Here is a 19,889-nt window from a genome sequence, read left to right on the forward strand (position 1 = left end):
CTCAATAAATCTAAATCTAAATCTAATAAAACATGAAAAAAATGAAAAAAGTGATTTATGACCATTTTTCACACTCACAACCATTGCAGCATCTCCATGATCAAAATTAAGACACTTGGCAACTGGTTCATATTTATGACAGTTGCAATGCCCTAGGGGTCATTTGATCACCTTTTGTGACCTTCTGCCAAGCAAAGTCAATGGGGCAGTCCAATTCACGTTACTAACCTAACAACTGCAGTAATTCACTTAATAACTGTGGCAAGAAAGGTCATAAAATAGAGCAAAACTACTTTTAGAAGATTTAGAACATAGAACAAGAGAGTTGGAAGGGACCTTGGAGGTCATCTAGTCCAACCCCCTGCTTGAACTGGAACCCTGCCCTCATATCTGCCCTAGTCCTAATCACTTCGGTAAATTGCTTTTAACTACTTTTCAGCTATTAGGAATCTTTGGATTGACAAGTCTGAGTTTCTTTTAATCTTAAGTGAAAGATATTTTAAATACATGTTTAAGGACTTTAAAAATTTTTTGGGAATAAACAACAAAAGAATAATTAGAAATTTGATTTTAAAAAGTTATAAATGGACTAAGAGGGCACAGATAGACTTTGGAGTCCTTCACATAGAAAAATGCTTTTGTTTTGAATTCTTTTAAAAAAAAAACATTATAGGAGGTTGAACTTGAACACCACAGGGAACCCAAGGGGGCAAAGATTACAATTAAAGGAAAACAACACTTAAATTTCACTTACTAATATAGAATGAAGCATAATATTTTAATGTTGGACATACTGAAGGATATTTTTGAACAATGGACCTATGGGTCAATTTTTAGAATATGTTCCTCTGTAGGCAGCCTGTATTTAAAAGATGTTATGCCAGAGAAACAAGTTTTACTGGACAAGACTGGGACTGATCTGAAAGGATTAAAAATAATAGGCTTCAAGAATGATACGGAAGAAGATGCTACAATAGATATGTCTTCTTAATTAAAACAGGTACACAAGTAACAAGCCAAGAGAGTGACCTAGATAAATTTTTCATTTACAAAAGAGGCCTGTTAAAGCTTTGAAGAATGTTGTGACTAAGTTTGTACTACACTAAATTTAAGAACCGTATCAATAGAGAGGGGTTGGCAATGAAACCATGCAAGTGCTGGATTTTCCTTCCCATTCTCCAAGAACTGCATGGCATCAGGAGTGGATTATGGTGGCGGGGGATTCTCACATGCTTTCCTCACCACAAATGTTAGGCAAGACCTTGCAGGAAGAGAATTGCTCCCAATGTCCTTGATCCATATTTTGCCATTCAAGATATTTGCAGTATCTTTGTGATATTGTCCACAGCTGTGTTTTGCTACAAGCTTCATGTTGTCTAAAAGAGCTTACTGTTTTTTGCTTCCCCTGCAGCATATCCTATGCCAGGGGTAAGCAACCTTGGCCCTTTTTGACTGGTGGACCTCAACTCCCAGAATTCCTGAGCCAGCCATGCTGAGGGGAAAGGGAGAGATTTCCAAGCTGAGCCATGCTAGCTCAGGAATTCTGCGAGTTGAAGTCCACAATCATAAAAGAGCCAAGGTTGCTTACCCCTGGCATAGGATATGCTGCAGGGGAAGCAAAAAACAGTAAGCTCTTTTAGACAATAATGAAGCTTGTAGCAAAACACAGCTGTGAACAATATCACAAAGATACTGCAAATATCTTGAATGGCAAAATATGGATCAAGGACGTTTCTCTAAGCTAGCTCCCTTCCACTTTCTAAAGAAAGCAGTAATTGTACATCTACTATCAGGTTTCCTCATAAAAACAATTCATGGCATTTCCATCCAAAGAGAAACTCATCCACTGTGCCAGGATAAATAAGCATTAAAAACAGAATATTGCAGTAAGTGAAACTCTGAAGGTTTTCTACACTCAGCCAAGTCATTAATCTACCAAGCGCCTAACGCATGGATGGGAAAACTGCTTCTTACATCCCACTTATGCCTCCCACACAGCCAGCTCTCTGCACATCCTCAAATAGCTAAGATCATTTTTTGGCCCATATACAGTATGGAATTGGAGGGATTTTTAAGGGGCAAAGTGGATCGCCTTAAGTCTTGCAGTGGCTTAAGGCATAGTTTTTTCCTTTAAAATAAATCCACCCACACCAAAAATCTGGCTAATTTTTCTCAATACAGGTAGTCCTCAGGTTACTACCACAATTGAGCCCAAAATTTCTGTTGCTAAGTGAGACATTTGTTAAGTGAGTTTTGCCCCACTTTACAACCTTTCTTGCCACAGTTGTTAAGTGAATCACTGCAGCTGTTATGTTAGTAACACGCCTATTAAGTGAATCTGGCTTCCCCATTGACTTTGCTTGAGAGAAGGTTGCAAAAGATGATCACATGACCCCAGGACACTCCAACTGTCGTAAACACGAGTCAGTCTGAATTTTGATCACATGACCATGGGATGCTTCAAAGGTCATGAGAACAACAGTCATAAGTCACTTTTTTTAGTGCCGTTGTAACTTTGAATGGTCACTAAATGAACTGTTGTAAGTTGAAGACTATCTGTGCCATACAGTACAATCAGCACTTGCCAATAATAATTCTAAATATTTGGGGGTGGATTGTTTTTTCCTGTTTGTTTTTGGATAAAAAAGAGAGAACAGATCATTTTTCTGCCAAAGATGTTCTTGTAAACTGAGTGTCTAGATAAAAGTATGTGTTCCTGTGTATATACAGACACATATATATTTATCATTTCATTTAGCTAGCTAACTTTTTTAGGCTAAGGAAACACACTGACTTTCTGAACTTAGCAGAGTAAAAAACAAAATTGTCCAAACAAGAAAACTATTATTTTGTCTAGCCAGATTTTTCCAGAGAACATTCTTCACTACTAGGCACAAATCTGAGTCTCATCAATGAATTTAAAATATTTAAATTTAAAATATTCCTTGCTGCTATCATGGTTAGTTTTGGCATACTTAGCAAATTATTTTGCCCAAGCCTTACCTTCACCTTCTTGCCTTCCAGCTAATATATCCGCACCGACCATGGTCCCTACGCCCAACAGACAAACAGCAACAGCAATGAAATGGATTAATTTATATCTTGCACGGAGGATGAACCATGATAAAGCCATCAGCACAGGAATCCCAAAACAGTCCAGGAGCTGCCATACACAGAAAGAAAGAGAACTCCATCATAAAAAAAAGGGAAGTGGTCTTTTCTCACCCAGATAGGAGATGCTCAGGATGTGGTACCCCATCTGGTGTAAATCAGGTTAAACAGCCTAAATGGTCTTTACGCAGTTCGTAGTGGCAACTGGTTGATCTACCCAAGCAGGATGACACCTGGTTAATATCTCAATGATGGACCATGAGGAAGTCCAAGGACTGAAGTCTACACTGGGGGAAAAATTCTAGAAGGCAGTCTTTCCGAAAGCGTTTCAGAGAAAACTTAATGGTTGAACTCAAAGAGATCTTTTTAAGCTGTTTTCAATGGAACACATGGCTATATAAATTAACTCTAAGGCCCTTCCAAAGCTGGCAATAAATTGAAAAATTAAAGAAAATTGCTTAATACATGGACAGACATGTTATTAGCTTTAAATTAATAAAACATATTCTCCTTACTCTAAATTTAAATTAAACCAAAGTTCTACTTTGTTTGGGGTGGGGGATTGTTCCTTCCTCATGCCAACTATATATCTAGCCTGGCCAAGGTCTAGAACCTTAATCAAACTTTTTAACAAAACTTTAACAACATATTAATAACAGCAACCAAAGTATGCTACTTCATGAGATTATCCTGAGTATATTTTAAAATAAAATACTTGGCCACCACCCAGCTGGCATCAAAGAGATTCTTCCTCTGATCTTTGTAATCTAGCATCCATTTCCTCCTGATTTATCCCTAAATATCCATACCATGAGAAGTAGCGTGATGTAGCGGTTAAGGTGTTAGATTAGAACTAGTAACTCCCAGGTTCAAGATTATCTTCAGACAAAGAAACTTATTGGGTAACTTTGAACTGCTGTGCAGTTAAAAAAGGGAAATTCTGAGCTCTGGGAGAAAAAAGGCAAGCTATAAATTTAACAAATAAGTATTATAGACCAGTATTTCTCAACCGTAGCAAGTTGAAAATATGTGGACTTCAACTCAACTTCATGCTGGTTGGGGAATTCTGGGAGTTGAAGTCCACATATCTTAAACTTGCTAAGGTTGAGAAACACTGTTACAGACTCTCTAGTTAACAATGGATCATTTACTCCAATGTTATGGAGAGGCTAAGAAAATAAAAAAAACCACTGATCTTTTGAACTTTAAATAAGGCCCAGAGAAGAACTTTGTACTAGAATTCTAGGATTTTATCCAGATTTCCTCAGAAGGAGGCACCACTTAACTCAATGAAGATCACCACACTGTGGCCTTAGCAGCTGGGAAACAGCAACTGTGTTCCTACTGCTAGCAGCCTCAAAAGGAAAAGGAAAAAAAATCTGCAACACAGTTCTTCAAACTAACATCAGTCTGATACCAAAGCAAATAGCATTGGTTTTTCTTATCTAAAACAAGCAGTTGGATCACTCTTATGAAAGGGAAGTTTCCAGTTGAGGAGAATGTTTTGTTAAATAATGCTACTAAAATAAATATTTTTGTTTTAAAAACTGCTACTTTGCCAAAGTGATTTCAAAAGAAGTATCTGTGGGTCAGTAGGTTGAGGAGACCTTGAGAGTTTCTCTTGATTTATGAATAGAAACATTGCTCCCCAAACACCAACTGAATTATAACATCGATATGTCCCCAGGTGCTTAGAAAAGGAATAGTTAAGGAGGTTAATCAATAGTCTAAATTTGAGATTGGGGTATATTTAATGTTTATTACTCAACAACATCCTAAATCAATCCACCTCTTTGTTGAAGGTTGTGGACTATACTCTTCCACTTTGATCTAATGCAGGTTGGTAGACAGATAGCTTTCACTTCCCAGTCTAGGGCGGAGACAGACTGATGCAAAGTCACCTAGCCAGCTTCCATGCCTAAGAGAGGATTCAAACAACAATCTCCAAGCTTCTAGTCCATTAACTTTAACCACTACACCAAATTGGCTCTGATTTCTTAACATTACAAAGCAAAATGTTGGATTGTCAGGCTGGGAAGAGAATTCCTTCCACCAAACTTCTCTACTTTTGTGAGAATTCGCAAATGAATAAAAATAATGCTTCTTTTCAGTTCAGTCCTAATTTTAGACCAATAATAAATTTCCCTGCTTCAGTAGCATTAATATAAATATATGTATTATCAAAATGACCTCCTCAAAAAGAAAAAGCCACTGATGAAACATCAAAAGTATCCTGTCAGTGAGGAAATGATTGTATCTTGTAGATTGCAGACTAAAACTATGTTTGCATCTATGGACAAAGTTGAGAACCCGTTCACTGTTAAAACTGTGATTTCCACTGTGAAATCCACCTCAGCAGCAGTGCCAAAGGATGTTCAGGGCACAAAAGCGCAATTCTTTACTTTGCAAAGAAATTGATATAATTCAAGGCTATGTGAAGGAATTCTCAGATTGCATGCTGTGATCTTCCATTAATGGCTTTTTCTTGCCCGAAGGCTTTTAACATCTTAAAAATCAGGGATCAATTTGATCATTAAAACACATTTTAGTGGGCATATAAAATGAGGTCATTGTAACTTTGAGTACAGCAATGTGGGATAACTTTTCTGTTTGAATTCAGGAGCTACATGGCCAGTGCTATATTTTAACAGCCATTTCTATCCTAAAACAGATGAAATCAGCATTCCGTTAAGAGCCATAGTGGTGCATGGTTAGAATGCAGTATTGCAGGCTAACTCTACTGACTGTCAGCAGTTCGATCCTGACCAATTCAAGGTTGACTCAGCCTTCCATCCTTCTCAGGTCAGTAAAATGAGGATCCAGATTGTTGGGGGCAATATGCTGACTCTCTAAACCGATTAAAACAGAGGTAGGGTACTATGGCCCCTTTATGACTTGGGGACCTCAACTCCCAGAATACCTGAGCCAGCATGGCTGGCTCAGGAATTCTGAGAGTTGAAGTCCCCAAGTGTTGTGACTCAGGGTCAGCCTGTGGGTCCGACAGCCGGCTCCGATGTATCGGAGGACTCAGATGTGGGGGAGGAGGGAAACGAACCGGCTGATGATGATTTGGAGACTTTGCAGAGTCCTCAGCCGGGAACCTCTGCTCAGCTGTGTGAGCCCGAGAGTGCGGAGGATGATGACCCACAGCTGGCCCTGTTCAAGGACGCCCGACGCAGGAGGCAGTCGAGCAGGGACAAACAAAGGAAGGCTATGGGACTCCTCGGGAGGAGGCACAGGGAGACCACGCCCTGAGCTCTCTATAAAAGGAGTGTTTGGGGAGGGGCTGGTTGCTGAAAGCAACTCTTTTGCTTGAGAAGATAAGCTCTTGTGTGTTTACTATTAAATCTTGGCAGAAGCCTTTTAGCCTTGAACGCTTTCCAGTCTCTTCTTTTGATTAGGGGTGCGAGAAGAGGGCTGGTTCAGAACAGTTTGCTTTCAGCCACCCACCCCTTAATACTACGATGGAGCAGCTTCTTGCCGAGAATGCCCAGCTCAACCAGCAACTCACCTTGCTGGCCACTCAGGTGGCACAACTGCAGGCTCAGGTACATGCTGCCCCCCCACCCAGGAGGAAATGTCAGATAGCTATGCCGGATAAATTTGCTGGTAAACCAGAACTGTTTCCTGCCTTCCTGGGACAATGCCAGCTTTATATCAGCGTGAGAGCAGCTGATTTCCCCACTGACCGAGATAAGGTGGGATTCGTGTTGAGCCTTCTGTCGGGAGATGCAGCTCGTTGGGGCACGCCTCTGTTGGCACAGCCTAGCCCTTTGTTGGATAACTTTGGGGGGTTTTGTGACCATATGCGCCTCATGTACGAGGACCCGATTAAGGCGCAGACTGCCACCCGACGCCTGAAAGCTTTGAGGCAGGGTCAGCGCCCTCTACAGGCCTATATCAGCGATTTCCGGCTGCTTAGCCAGGATTCCGCCTGGAATGAGGCTGCGCTCGTGGATGCCTTTCAGGATGGCTTGTCAGAGGAGATGTTGGATGAGCTGGCCCGCGTGGACATTCCCTCAGACCTGAATGGGCTGATCCATCTTTGTCTGCGGATCGATGCCCGGCTGCAGCAGCGTAAGAGTCGCCGTGCCACCCCACAGACCCCTGCCGCCCCTGTTGTGCGTGAGCCCCCAGTCCAGAGGGAGGAGCCAATGGAGCTGGGTGCCGCCAGGTCCCGTCTATCGGTGACGGAAATGGACAGACGACGATCGGAGGGGTTGTGTTTTTACTGTGGGGACCCTGGACATTTGGCTGCTTCTTGCCCGAAGAAGCGTCAGCGAGCGTCAGTGACCAAGCCTGCCCCGAGAAAGTCCCCTGCTTTGCTATCGGGAAACGGCCCGAGCCCGATCTAGACGGTGTGAAAGATCGGGCGACCCACAACGATCACGCCGAGCGACGCCGTTCCGACGGTGCCTGTGAACCTCCACGGCATTTGATTTTGGAGGCACGACTGATCCTCCCTGGCAAGCCAGAGGGGATTCCGGTCCATGCCTTAATTGACTCTGGGGCTACCACTAACTTTATGGATTCGGCCTTTGTGGCCAAATGGGCTGTTCCCCAGTGTCCAGTGGATCCGCCCATGCTTGTGGAGACCATTGATGGTCGAGTGCTCCTGTCCGGGCCTATCACGGCCGCCACGCAACCCGTGTGTATGGCCATCAGTACCCATGTGGAGGCCATTCAGTTCTACGTCACTTCGGATCTGCACTTCCCCGTGGTCTTGGGACTGGCGTGGCTCCGGGCGCATGATCCACAGATCTATTGGTCTCAGAACTTGGTCACCTTCCCAAGTTTGCAGTGCGTGGACCACACCCGCCATATCTGTGCCGGCCAGGTGGAGGGTTCCCCAGGGGTTTCCTTGCCTCCCGAACTGTCCGACTTTGCTGACGTGTTCAGCGAGTCAGAGGCGGACCAATTACCCCCGCACAGGCCCTACGACTGCTCCATTGACCTAGTCCCTGATGCGCCTCTCCCAGTGGGGCGTTTGTACTCCATGTCGGAGCCCGAGTTGGCTGCATTGCGGGACTTCCTGACAAAGAACTTGGCTCGTGGTTTCATCCGGCCCTCGTCCTCGCCAGTGTCTGCGCCCGTGCTCTTCGTCAAAAAGAAGTCGGGCGAGTTACGGCTTTGCTGTGACTACCGGAAACTCAACGCTATCACGGTGCGTAATCGCTACCCGCTGCCCCTCATCCCCGAGCTCTTGGACCGACTCCGGGAGGCTAAGATCTTCACGAAACTGGACCTGCGTGGAGCTTACAACCTCGTCAGGGTTCGGCCGGGTGATGAGTGGAAGACGGCGTTTGGTACTCGCTATGGACATTTCGAGTACACGGTGATGCCGTTTGGCCTGACCAACGCCCCCGCTGTGTTTCAGCATTTTATGAATGACATCTTTCGGGATCTGTTGGACCAGTTTGTTGTGATTTACCTGGACGACATCCTGATTTACTCCCCGTCGCGTGAAGCGCATCATCAGCATCTCCGTCAGGTCCTGCAGCGCCTCCGGAAACATCGGCTGTTTGCCAAGTTGGAGAAGTGCCAGTTCTACCAGGTGACCATTGATTTCTTGGGTCACCGCATTTCTCCTGAGGGCATCGCCATGGAACCGAGTAAAGTTGAGTCGTTGCAGAGTTGGCAACCCCCGCGTCGCGTGAAGGATATTCAGCGACTTCTTGGATTTGCCAACTACTATCGGACATTCATCCCTGGCTTTGCTGCCTTGACAGCCCCCCTCACCCGGCTCCTGCAGAAGAAGACTCGGTTCCAGTGGAACGCCCCCGAACAACAGGCGTTCCAAGCTTTGAAGGACGCCTTCATGAAGGAGCCCATCTTGAAGCATCCTGACCCGCAACGGCCGTTTGTCGTGGAGGCGGACGCCTCCGACATTGCCATTGGGGCCGTGTTACTCCAGGCAGCGACGCCCAACGGTACCCTTTTCCCTTGCGCGTATCACTCTCGGAAATTGAATCCCTCGGAGCGCAACTATACCATCTGGGAGAAGGAGCTGCTGGCCATCAAGGCGGCGTTCGAGGCTTGGAGGCATCATCTGGAGGGGGCGCGGCATCAAATCGAGGTCCGGACGGACCACAAGAATCTGGAAAGCCTGCAGACCGCTCGGAATTTGAACCAACGCCAGATCCGGTGGTCCCTCTTCTTTGCGAGGTTTGACTTCCGGGTGCGGTACATACCAAGCGGGCACAACCAGAGAGCGGATGCTCTGTCCAGGAAGCCCGAGTACACCCGAGTGGAAGACAAGCTTCCGCCCAGGACCGTGATCCCCGTCGAGTCTTTTGCTGCGGTGCGGGAGCCGGTGGATATACGGGCTCGGATCCGGGAGGCGCAGCAGCAGGAGGCGTGGGTAGCTCAGCGGAAGGAAGAGGTGGGGCCAGATTCGCCTTGGTCGGTCACGGATGGACTCCTGTATTATCGTGACCGGCTCTATGTTCCAGGAGGGCCACTCAGGGGACTCGTCCTCAGCCAATGTCATGATAACCCGGCTGCGGGGCATTTTGGCCTGTTCAAGACTCTGAACCTGGTCTCCCGTACGTTCTGGTGGCCCCGAGTCCGACACGATGTCCAGTCTTATGTCACCTCCTGCGTCCCATGCAGGCAGGCCAAGTCAGCGACAGGGGCCCCGCCTGGTTTACTGCAGCCTTTGCCAACGCCCAAGAGACCCTGGGGGGCTGTGTCCATGGACTTTCTGACGGATCTACCCCCATCCTCCGGCTTCACGACAGTGTTTGTGGTGGTGGACATGTTGACCAAGATGGCGCACTTCATCCCCTGTCGCGGCTTACCGTCAGCTCGCGCCACTAGTCGCATGTTCATCCAACAGGTGTTCCGGCTGCACGGCCTTCCCGATAGAGTCGTTTCCGATAGGGGGGCCCAGTTTACAGCCCGCTTCTGGCAGGAGTTGATGCGGGCGTTGGACATTAAGGTTTGCCTCTCGTCCGCGCATCATCCTCAGACCGACGGGGGTACCGAGAAGGTCATCGGCATCTTAGAGCAGTATCTGCGCTGCTACGTTAACCTGCAGCAGGACAATTGGGTGGACTATTTGGCCATAGCCGAGTTTGCCTTTAACAACTCGCAGCACACCTCCACGCAGATGACACCGTTCTTGGCCAATGTGGGTTATCACCCCCGGTTTTTCCCCCTTTCTCCCGTGGACTCACCGAAGCCGGCAGCGAACGAATTCATGGCGGAGTTACAGGCGATCCATCGGTTGGTGCGACGGCAGCTGGAGAAGGCCAAGGCCGACTACAAGAGGTTCGCCGATCGGTCGAGAAGGGATACGCCTCCACTATCGGTGGGGGATCGGGTCTGGCTGTCCACCAGGAACCTACCATCCACTCGGCCGGCGAGGAAGCTGGACCACCGTTACCTTGGACCGTTCCCAGTCGAGGCCGTCATCAACCCGGTCGCCTATCGTTTAACTCTGCCACGTTCCCTGCGCGTGCACCCCGTCTTCCATCGGTCCTTGTTGGTCCCCGAACAACCGGCTTGTCCACTTCGCCAAGCGGAACCTCCCCCATCAGGACCTCGTGATGGCGACAGCACCCCCGAGTACGAGGTCGCCAGCATCAGGGATTCCCGCTGGCTGAAAGGTCGCTTCCAGTACCTGATCGAGTGGAAAGGGTACGGGCCGGAGGACTTCACATGGGAAGACGCGACCGCCGTTCATGCCCCTGCGTTGGTGACTGCGTTTCACGAACAGTTCCCATCCCGACCGCATCCGGATCGGCAGACCCGGGGGAAGGGCCCTGCGGTGCGGGATAGTGTTGTGACTCAGGGTCAGCCTGTGGGTCCGACAGCCGGCTCCGATGTATCGGAGGACTCAGATGTGGGGGAGGAGGGAAACGAACCGGCTGATGATGATTTGGAGACTTTGCAGAGTCCTCAGCCGGGAACCTCTGCTCAGCTGTGTGAGCCCGAGAGTGCGGAGGATGATGACCCACAGCTGGCCCTGTTCAAGGACGCCCGACGCAGGAGGCAGTCGAGCAGGGACAAACAAAGGAAGGCTATGGGACTCCTCGGGAGGAGGCACAGGGAGACCACGCCCTGAGCTCTCTATAAAAGGAGTGTTTGGGGAGGGGCTGGTTGCTGAAAGCAACTCTTTTGCTTGAGAAGATAAGCTCTTGTGTGTTTACTATTAAATCTTGGCAGAAGCCTTTTAGCCTTGAACGCTTTCCAGTCTCTTCTTTTGATTAGGGGTGCGAGAAGAGGGCTGGTTCAGAACACCAAGTCATAAAAGGGCCATAGTTCTCCACCCCTGGCTTAGGGAGTGCTTTAAAGCAGGGTCCCCCAACCCTCGGTCCATGGACCGGTACCGGGCCACAGCAGGCCAGCAACTGGTCCGCACAAACAAGCAAAGCCCCATCCATGGGATGCAGCCAGCATACAAAACTATACACTCTCCGGTCCATAGAAAAACTTTTCTCCAAGGAACCGGTCCCTGGTGCCCAAAAGGTTGGGGACTTTGCTTTAAAGCACTATGAAGGGTAAATAAGTCTAAATTTATATTTAGAATTTTTAATTTATTTTTTAGTTTTTAATTTTAATTTATTGCACAGATGATTTTAATTTTATTTTTATCTTGATTTCTGTACTTATTATATGTTTTGTTGTTAGCCGCCCTGAGTCCTTCGGGAGATAGGGCGGGATATAAATCCCATCAATCAATCAATCAATCAATCAATCAATCAATCAATCAATAAATGCTATTACTAATACTATTCTCCTACCAATTTATTGTATGATATTGAAACTACATTTCAGTAAACCCAAGGTGGCATAACTGTTTTTTTCCACCATTACTGCATTCTTGCACTAACCCTATAGAACACAGATCCTCTCAAAATCACCCAGTGAACCTCATGGCTGAAGTTAAGGATCTAATTTGGATCACCCTACTGTATTAGATTATAAATAGCAATTGCCTAGACAAACTGTTGCAACAATAGAAATATTAATGCTTATCATGCCAAAATATACACTATTATTTTTACCTGGACACTCGTTATAGTTGTATATTGATAGGCTTTTACAATGGTGTAGTTAGCTTCAACATCAGCCAATCCAAGCAAAATGTACTTCCACCATTTCTTCTTTAGGATCTGCAAGATCCCATCACCATCTGAAAAAAAAAGCAAACATGTAAGTCCATCTACCATTCCACAGATGCTCCCTTTTTCTGTCCGACCAATATGGGAACTTAAATGGAATGTGGGAAAAAGGCACTCTCTGAAGCTAAGGTAGTTGGATGTTCGCATCATAGGTGCTACATGTTCGATCTGATAGCGCTGAATGCATGTTTTGCTATCTCTGTTTCTATTACGGTATTATCATTTCTTATTATTTTAATTCTATGCTAGCCACTGAGAGCTGCCTTGTTGAGTTGGTGAGCCATATAAATCGGATGGATGGATGGATGGATGGATGAAAGGAAGGAAGGAAGGAAGGAAGGAAGGAAGGAAGGAAGGAAGGAAGGAAGGAAGGAAGGAAGGAAGGAAGGAAGGAAGGAAGGAGAGGGATAAAATTTAAGAAGAAACTCATTAAGCTAGGGGATGGAATGGAATATTCTGAAAGGGAACATGTTTGGAGAGTAATATAGGAAGTTTTTGAGCTCAATATATTCCATTTTACCTTTCCTAAATGCAAGAGTTGTTGTGTACACTAGGAAAAGCAAACAATAGTTTATGAAACTCTGCAGCATTGGAGTGTTGATGCTGTATTTGTCGGCAAGAAACTGGCTTGTGACTGCAGTCCCACAAATAAGCAAGGAGAGTATCTGACCCAGGAGAAGTGTTTTCACAATATGCCTGTAAATGGAAAAAGGAAAGTGGCTTTGAAAAGCTTTATTTATCAATTTACAGAATTAGGTAATTCATAATACATGACAATGGCCTTGCAAATGTACTTGCACAAATCTCTATTAGCAAGAAGAATTTAATCAGCATAGCATTTATCAGTTGACCCAGATGCTTGAAAAAAGCAAGAATAAAGGGGCATTTGGTTACTTGGGTGAAGAGAAGACCTGATCCTATTGAACCAACTTCCAATGCTACCCAGCAGTCACTGTTAGGCAATACCATTCCAAGTGGGGGGGAAAAATTCTACCATTCTCACAATGGAATATTTAAACTGCAGAAGTTAGAATAGCAACAGAAATGTTTAAGGATGAAAAAGAAAATGTTTTACAGTGGGATAGGCACTTCTGTTTTTTCATTTCAAAAACTGTGGCCTATGAAAAGTAAAGCATAGCTTGTATTCACATGAATGCCTCGAGGCTCTGTAGGCATTCTATATATGTTCACAGAAACCTTCCAAACCTTGTTTGGAAAAGTCCTGCTCTACCCAGAAAAAGAGGAAATGAAACTAGCCATGTTTGGGATAGTGGCTAAAGGCACTACAACCTAGTCCTGCCTAGACATAAAAGTCAGCTGGATATAACAGTCCCTCTTTCTCAGCCCTAGGAAGAGAGAGCCAAGAGTCGTGGTGGTACAATTGTTAGAATTTCAGGCTAACCCTGCCCACAGCCAGGAGTTCAATCCTGACCAGCTCAAGGTTGACTAAACCTTCCATTCTTCCGAGGTCAGTAAAATGAGGACCCAGATTGTTGGGGCAATATGCTGATTCTGTAAATTGTTTAGAGAAGGCTGTGAGGCACTATAAAGTAGTATATAAGTCTAAGAGCTACTGCTAAGAATGTAATGGCAACACAAACATTATCAAGAAACTTGCTTGGACTTGTTCTTGAAATCATCAGGAGTCACAGTTGATTTGATGAACCATAGCAACAACAAACTAGGTCGACAGACATTCCTGGAAGACTTAACAGCAAGTGATGATCACTAGTTTGTTTTCTGGGGAATGGTGCTCTCCATCCAGAGCAACTTTTTTATGAACAGGAAAAACACTTTATGCCGGTAACAATGCCCATATGCGCTCTCATAATTTCAACCGACCTGAACCATTGCTCATAACTGTCTAGCTTATTTACTTTAAAAATCCTACCACATCTTACTTTCCTTCATTGGTCTCAGAGGCTTGTTCACAGAATGCAAACCTATTAATTTAATGTACTATTATTTACAACAATTTTCTTCAGTGTTTCTCCCCAGTGCACTATTACATAATAGTTCTAACATTAAATTACATAGAGGCATTTTGTTACATGAACAGCTCAATGCGTCATAACACCTAACTTTTGCCCCATGGAACACAATCAATATTGAGATTAATAATACATAAAGTGATGTGCCAAATAGAAGTGCTGTCAAAATGATGGAAATTAAAGATGCAGTTCATTCACAAATGTTTTAAAAGTGGAGGAATATGAAGGAGAAGGGTATAACATTATAATATTGGAACCATGGCCGAAAATGCTTGTGTATCAGCTCTGGAAATCTGTTTTCCATAAAGAAAGGATCACAGACATTCTTGCATAATAAGCATGTTCTTCTCTGCTAATTTCCCTAATTGTGCTACTGGGATAACTATTGATTACCACTTCTTATCAATTATTTATCATCCCATAAATAAAAGAAGAATTATCTTTTGGCTGCCTTTCTCTGCCTCACTTTACAATGACAGAAAAGATTAATAGCTTCTTCTTGGATGAGGTAATGGGAATGATCTCAGACAGACTTTTAGTTATGCAGAATATGGTCTTGATTTATTCTGCTGACCCAAAACCACCATAAGGCTATTCATCTGTGAATATACAGTATCCTTGATCATGTGCACATTCACTGCAAGGGTGTTAGACCTATGGGTTTAAAAAAATTGAATTAAAAGGTGGAAGGAGACCATCATGCAAGGAATAACATTAAAGGAGGATATGGCTGAAGAATCTGGCGTCCCTTATACTATTTGGAGGACCCTGAATAGGTTGAGGGTTAGAGTGCCTAATTCAGGGGTCTTCAAACTTGGCAACTTTAAGACTTGTGGAGTTCAACTCCCAGATAAGAATCACAATCAGATAAGAATCACAATCAGTAAATCTATACTAACAGACTCCTGCAAGTCTCAAAGTACAAATCTCCCACCATCTTCTTTAAAGCCTAAGATTTTGGGAAGGGATGATCTTCCTTAGCCTCTTGCTCCACCCATTATGCAGCCACAGGCTTTGGCCTCTCTTACCTGACCATTCCCTTAACAGCCTCTCTTCTCTAGCGTCTCCCAAGGTCATTTCCATATACCATTACATATCTCATCATTCCCTAGGCCAGGGGTAGGCAACCTCGGCTCTTTTATGACTCATGGACTTCAACTCCCAGAATTCCTGAGTCAGCTGACTCAGGAATTCTGGGAGTTGAAGTCCATGAGTCATAAAAGAGCCGAGGTTGCCTACCCCTGCCCTAGGCAGTAGCTCTCCAACCCATATCCCAAGGTCTTTCCTACCAACACAATCAGTTCTGAAACATTTCCCACATCCTGTCCCTTCTGTGGGCTAAGACATCTTTTACATGTCAGTTTTCCAGTCTGCGGATCTCCCTCTGTCTTCCAGGGTCATTCCCATATACAAAGGGGATCTGCAAAGGTAAGTCCCATCTCATTAACCTGTTACGATTTGTTAAGAGTCTCAACATGCATGGGAATAGGGGTGATTTTCCCCCAAATTTTTAGTTTTCCAGATATATCAATTATACCTCTCAATAGTAATTACTCCCTCGTTAGAAATAATAGGAATTTTACCCCAACCTATGTGGGAAGGCTGCAATAGTTACAGATTGCTTCAGATTATTGTTTTTTTAACAAATTTAAAGTATTAACCTTGCTGATGATCTTCCTCACTAAAGGCTCTTGAATAAATGTAGCATTTTAATCAGTGACATAAAAAAGAACAAGGACTAAATGGATAGTGCACACACAATGGATAGAAATAAGACTATGTAGTGAGATTTGGACTCTTAGTCTTATTCTGGAGGTAGGAGATTTAAATGGTCAATGACTGCAGAGATTCAAAGAGCTTGTAAGAGTTTGGAGATCATCTAACTTGATGTCCTGGTCAGTGTAGACTACAATGAAGGACAGATATCATCCCAAATTAGAGGCCATTCAATCTATGTTTAAACATATCACCAAAGGAGGAGAATCTAACCCTCATTTTGCCCACAAAGCGAGCCTTTCCAATGTTGAACTTTCACTTCTCATTTTAGCCAAAATCTCTTTTCCTGAGGTTTCCATCCAACAGATTTTAGTTAGTTGTATGGAGCAAAAGAAAACTCTGCACCCGCTTCTGCACAGCAATTTTCCAGATGTTTAGCAATTGCCTTCATAATTTGTTTTAATCTTCTTTTCCTCAAATTGAAGTAGCATTTTCAACAATTACTCAGACAACTAAACACAACCAGCTTCCAACATCCAGATAACCCATTTCTGTATATATTTTAGTTCATTCCATGAACTAAACATCATTCAAAATGTGGTCTGGCCAGTGTAGAATAAACCAGAGCTGTCATCAACTATTACCTGGCCACTAAGTAATTCAGGGGGGAAAACACAAACAAACAACAAATGGTTTTATATTTTGTTGTTGTTTTGTAAGAAGACACAAAATAGCTAAAGTGTTCCATGAGAGCAAAAGAGAATAAGTGGGTTAATGTTTTTTTTTCCCTGTTGCATCTGAATCTTTTCTTAGTGCAATATGGGAGGATAGTGAACATGAGCAGATGCACAGAGAAGAAGGAAGAGGAGAGGAAAAATCAAAATGTTGGGTGGAAAGCAATGATGGAAGATGGTAACAAGGGAGGAGTGGTTGGAGATGTTGCTGCCAGAAATCAAAATGACCACAACAGCAAGAAATACTCTTGGTCCTGATGGACTTCTCAGCAACAATCAATACCATTGACTGTAGTATCTTTCTGGACCATCTGGGAGTTGCTGGGAAGATCAATTACCATCAGTATGTTGATGATAACTTGGTGCATATCTTCACTTCCCACAAAACAGTAGACCCAAACAATATCTTTATTCAGTACCCAGAGACTGTCAGGGTCTGGATGAATGGTGCTCCAGCTGCAGCTTTTCCTTGAATGAGATATTCCTGCTATTGACACTTCTCAGCCAGAATAGTTTAATTAATTCTGTGTAGGACTGAACTCAAGGATCATGCATAATCAATAGACAGTTCAAGGGCAGTTGTCTTATAATTATGGGTTAAGCTCCATACACTCAGTCCAATACCATTATTCCAAAAATCAGTCATCCAGCTAATCTGCTGCACTATATCCAGATCTGGGCACTGCACTTATAACAAATGCAACACAAATAAACATCCTATACTTTTATCCTACAAGGATTACCCCACTTCTTTTTATTTTGGATGGATAATCCAATTTATTTAAATTATAACAAGTGCTTAACATACTTATTCTAATACTTATTTTGAACAAAAAGAGAGGTTATCTGACACAATCACATGGTTGTGCACTCCCAATGGGATCAGACACACAAGCAAAAAAAAATCAGACTGACCCCAGTTGGGCTTCAAGTTTATAAGGAGCAAGATTTTAGACTTCTTCTATTTTAAAGAGCTTTGATTTTTAAATGAAAAGACTGAAGTCATCTCTTGTTTCAAAGAGCTCTGATTTCTAGCCAAATCTGCAAATTTTTAAGTAGAAATAAGTGACAATGGATAACCTTCAACAAGCTGACAACATCCCAAAACTACATTCCATTCCATTTATACCAGAGTTCATAAATGTGTTTTTAACTGACAAAGAAAAACCCAAAGGTGTAACTGGAGGTAAATCTTTAACAGGTAGATTACTTATAAGTCAAAGATCGCCCCATAAATTAAAAGTGAACTTCAGATTTATGTCCAGAAGTATATTAGTTTTGTTAAGTTTTGTCTAATGTTGAAATTTAATTTTCAGATTTTAAAAACTAACTGTCTTGTCTAAAAAGAAAAAGAAAAAGAATCCAAAATCTATATTACTGGAACACTGTACTACCTTTACAATAACTCTTCATTAAGCAAACTGGTAAACAAAGAAGAAAATAATTAGGTCAAGAATCTACTTAAGTTGGGGGCATGCATCCTAAGAAGAAAGTAATGCATTTTGTTTTGAATTCATCTATTAGGTAAACTCACACATACTGATTTGTAAAACATGTTTATTCCTTAGTATTAGATGTAAATCCAGCACTCTACTATCTTCACAAAACCCTTAATGAGGAAAATATAGCTTTGCATGGTACATGAATGTAGCATCATCACAGAAGAAGCCAAAATAGGCTACCAAGGCATGATTTCACATAATGCACTGTATACTGATTATATGTTGAAATCCCATAATTGGGTGGATTCACACGTAAGGAATATAAGCTTAAATATAAGCTTCTTGTTTTTTCTTGCTATGTAGACTTTAAAAGACATGAGCTGCCAATGTTAAACACCTTGACATAAGTAAAATATAATGCCATTATTATTATTTTTATTATGTCCCGTAAAGTTATTTTTGACTCCTAGTGGATTTACATAGATAAGATTTTATACCAGGGAACCAAAAGAATTATATTTTGACCGAGTCATCGTGGATTGAAACTCTCTGTGAGAAAACTGGAATCTGGGCAATGACCACTGAATTGTGACAAACGCTTCTGCATTTTGGAGGATCACTTTAATCATAATCATAGGCTTGGCCTTTAAAACCGTATTTGCCCTGCCCTTATGACAATCACAATAATGCCATCTGGGCTTTCAAGTCTCAAAGCAAGTAAGTTCCTTAAGCAGAACAGGAGCAGGAAGATTTCAGCTGCCAGATGGGGAAAAAGGTTTCCCTTTGCAATCTATTTTGCCACTGAATCCATGAATGTAAAAAAAAAAAGATTAAGTGTCAATAATTATCTTCTGAAAAAGCTTTGCATTTTATTTACTTTTAATTTAAAAGACCATTCAGGGCAGTCATGGAACAATAATAAAATTATAATGCAGAGACAATGCCCTTTAAGCCAGAGAATTCCAGCTGTTCTAGACCAGGGCTCCTCAACCTTGGCAACTTTAAGACTTGTGGACTTCAATTCCCAGAATTCCTCAGCCAGCTGGCTGAGGAATTCTGGGAGTTGAAGTCCACAAGTCTTAAAGTTGCCAAGGTTGAGGAGCCCTATTCTAGACTACTAGCCTGGCAAGAAGTTGGACATACAGTAGGTTAATCAAGGCTTTGCTATGAGCAGTGTTACTCAGCCTTGACACCTTTTAAAATATGTGGACTTCAACTCCGATAATTTCCCAGCCCTGAGTATTTATGCTTAAGCCTTCAAGGGGGAGATTTTTCTATGAATTCCTGTGGTTTCTCTACAACAGCCTCACAGTAGGTTCCAGAGGAAAATTTAAAAATCTTGCTGGTCTCCTTTGGCATCAGCATTCTGGTGATGTCATCTGCTACAATTCTTTTATTTTTTGCCTTTTCTCCAAGAACCCCTTCTCCTTCCTTTTCTAACTCCCTTTTTCATTTAAGTCCATTTTAAAAGCGTTGCAATTAACATTTGTTTAAAAATATTAGTTATTGTTAAATATTATACATAATGTACACAAGATACAAATAAAAGACTGTGCATATTTCAAAGGAGAACCTAACCTATTGTATAAAAATCTATACCAAGAAAAAAAGATTAAAAAATAAATGGAAGAGTCCATTAAAAGCCCATCTTAAAAAGCCCATTAAAAAAGTTAATTCGGATTCGGACCGGTCTGGACTCTGACTGGGCAGAGTCTGTCGAGCAGGACGCGGGCGGTCTTGTCGATATCACCTGGGAGGAGTTTGATT

The 19,889-nt window shown here is 43.1% G+C and overlaps 1 protein-coding gene across 2 annotated transcripts in view; it reads right to left on the bottom strand.

The window, feature by feature from the left end:
* Positions 1-19,889, bottom strand: part of SLC35F2 (solute carrier family 35 member F2) — a 41,409-nt gene that overhangs the window by 14,369 nt on the left and 7,151 nt on the right. For both annotated transcript variants that reach the window (XM_083363074.1, XM_083363073.1), the window contains 3 exons: positions 12,760-12,935; positions 12,123-12,250; positions 3,004-3,163 (listed from right to left, as the gene is read on the bottom strand). In XM_083363074.1, coding sequence (XP_083219200.1) covers positions 3,004-3,163; positions 12,123-12,250; positions 12,760-12,935 — 464 coding nt within the window. The remainder of the gene's footprint in view (positions 1-3,003; positions 3,164-12,122; positions 12,251-12,759; positions 12,936-19,889) is intronic.

The sequence above is a fragment of the Vipera ursinii genome (genome assembly GCF_947247035.1).
Source record: "Vipera ursinii genome assembly, chromosome: 4".
Lineage (NCBI taxonomy): Eukaryota > Metazoa > Chordata > Lepidosauria > Squamata > Viperidae > Vipera > Vipera ursinii.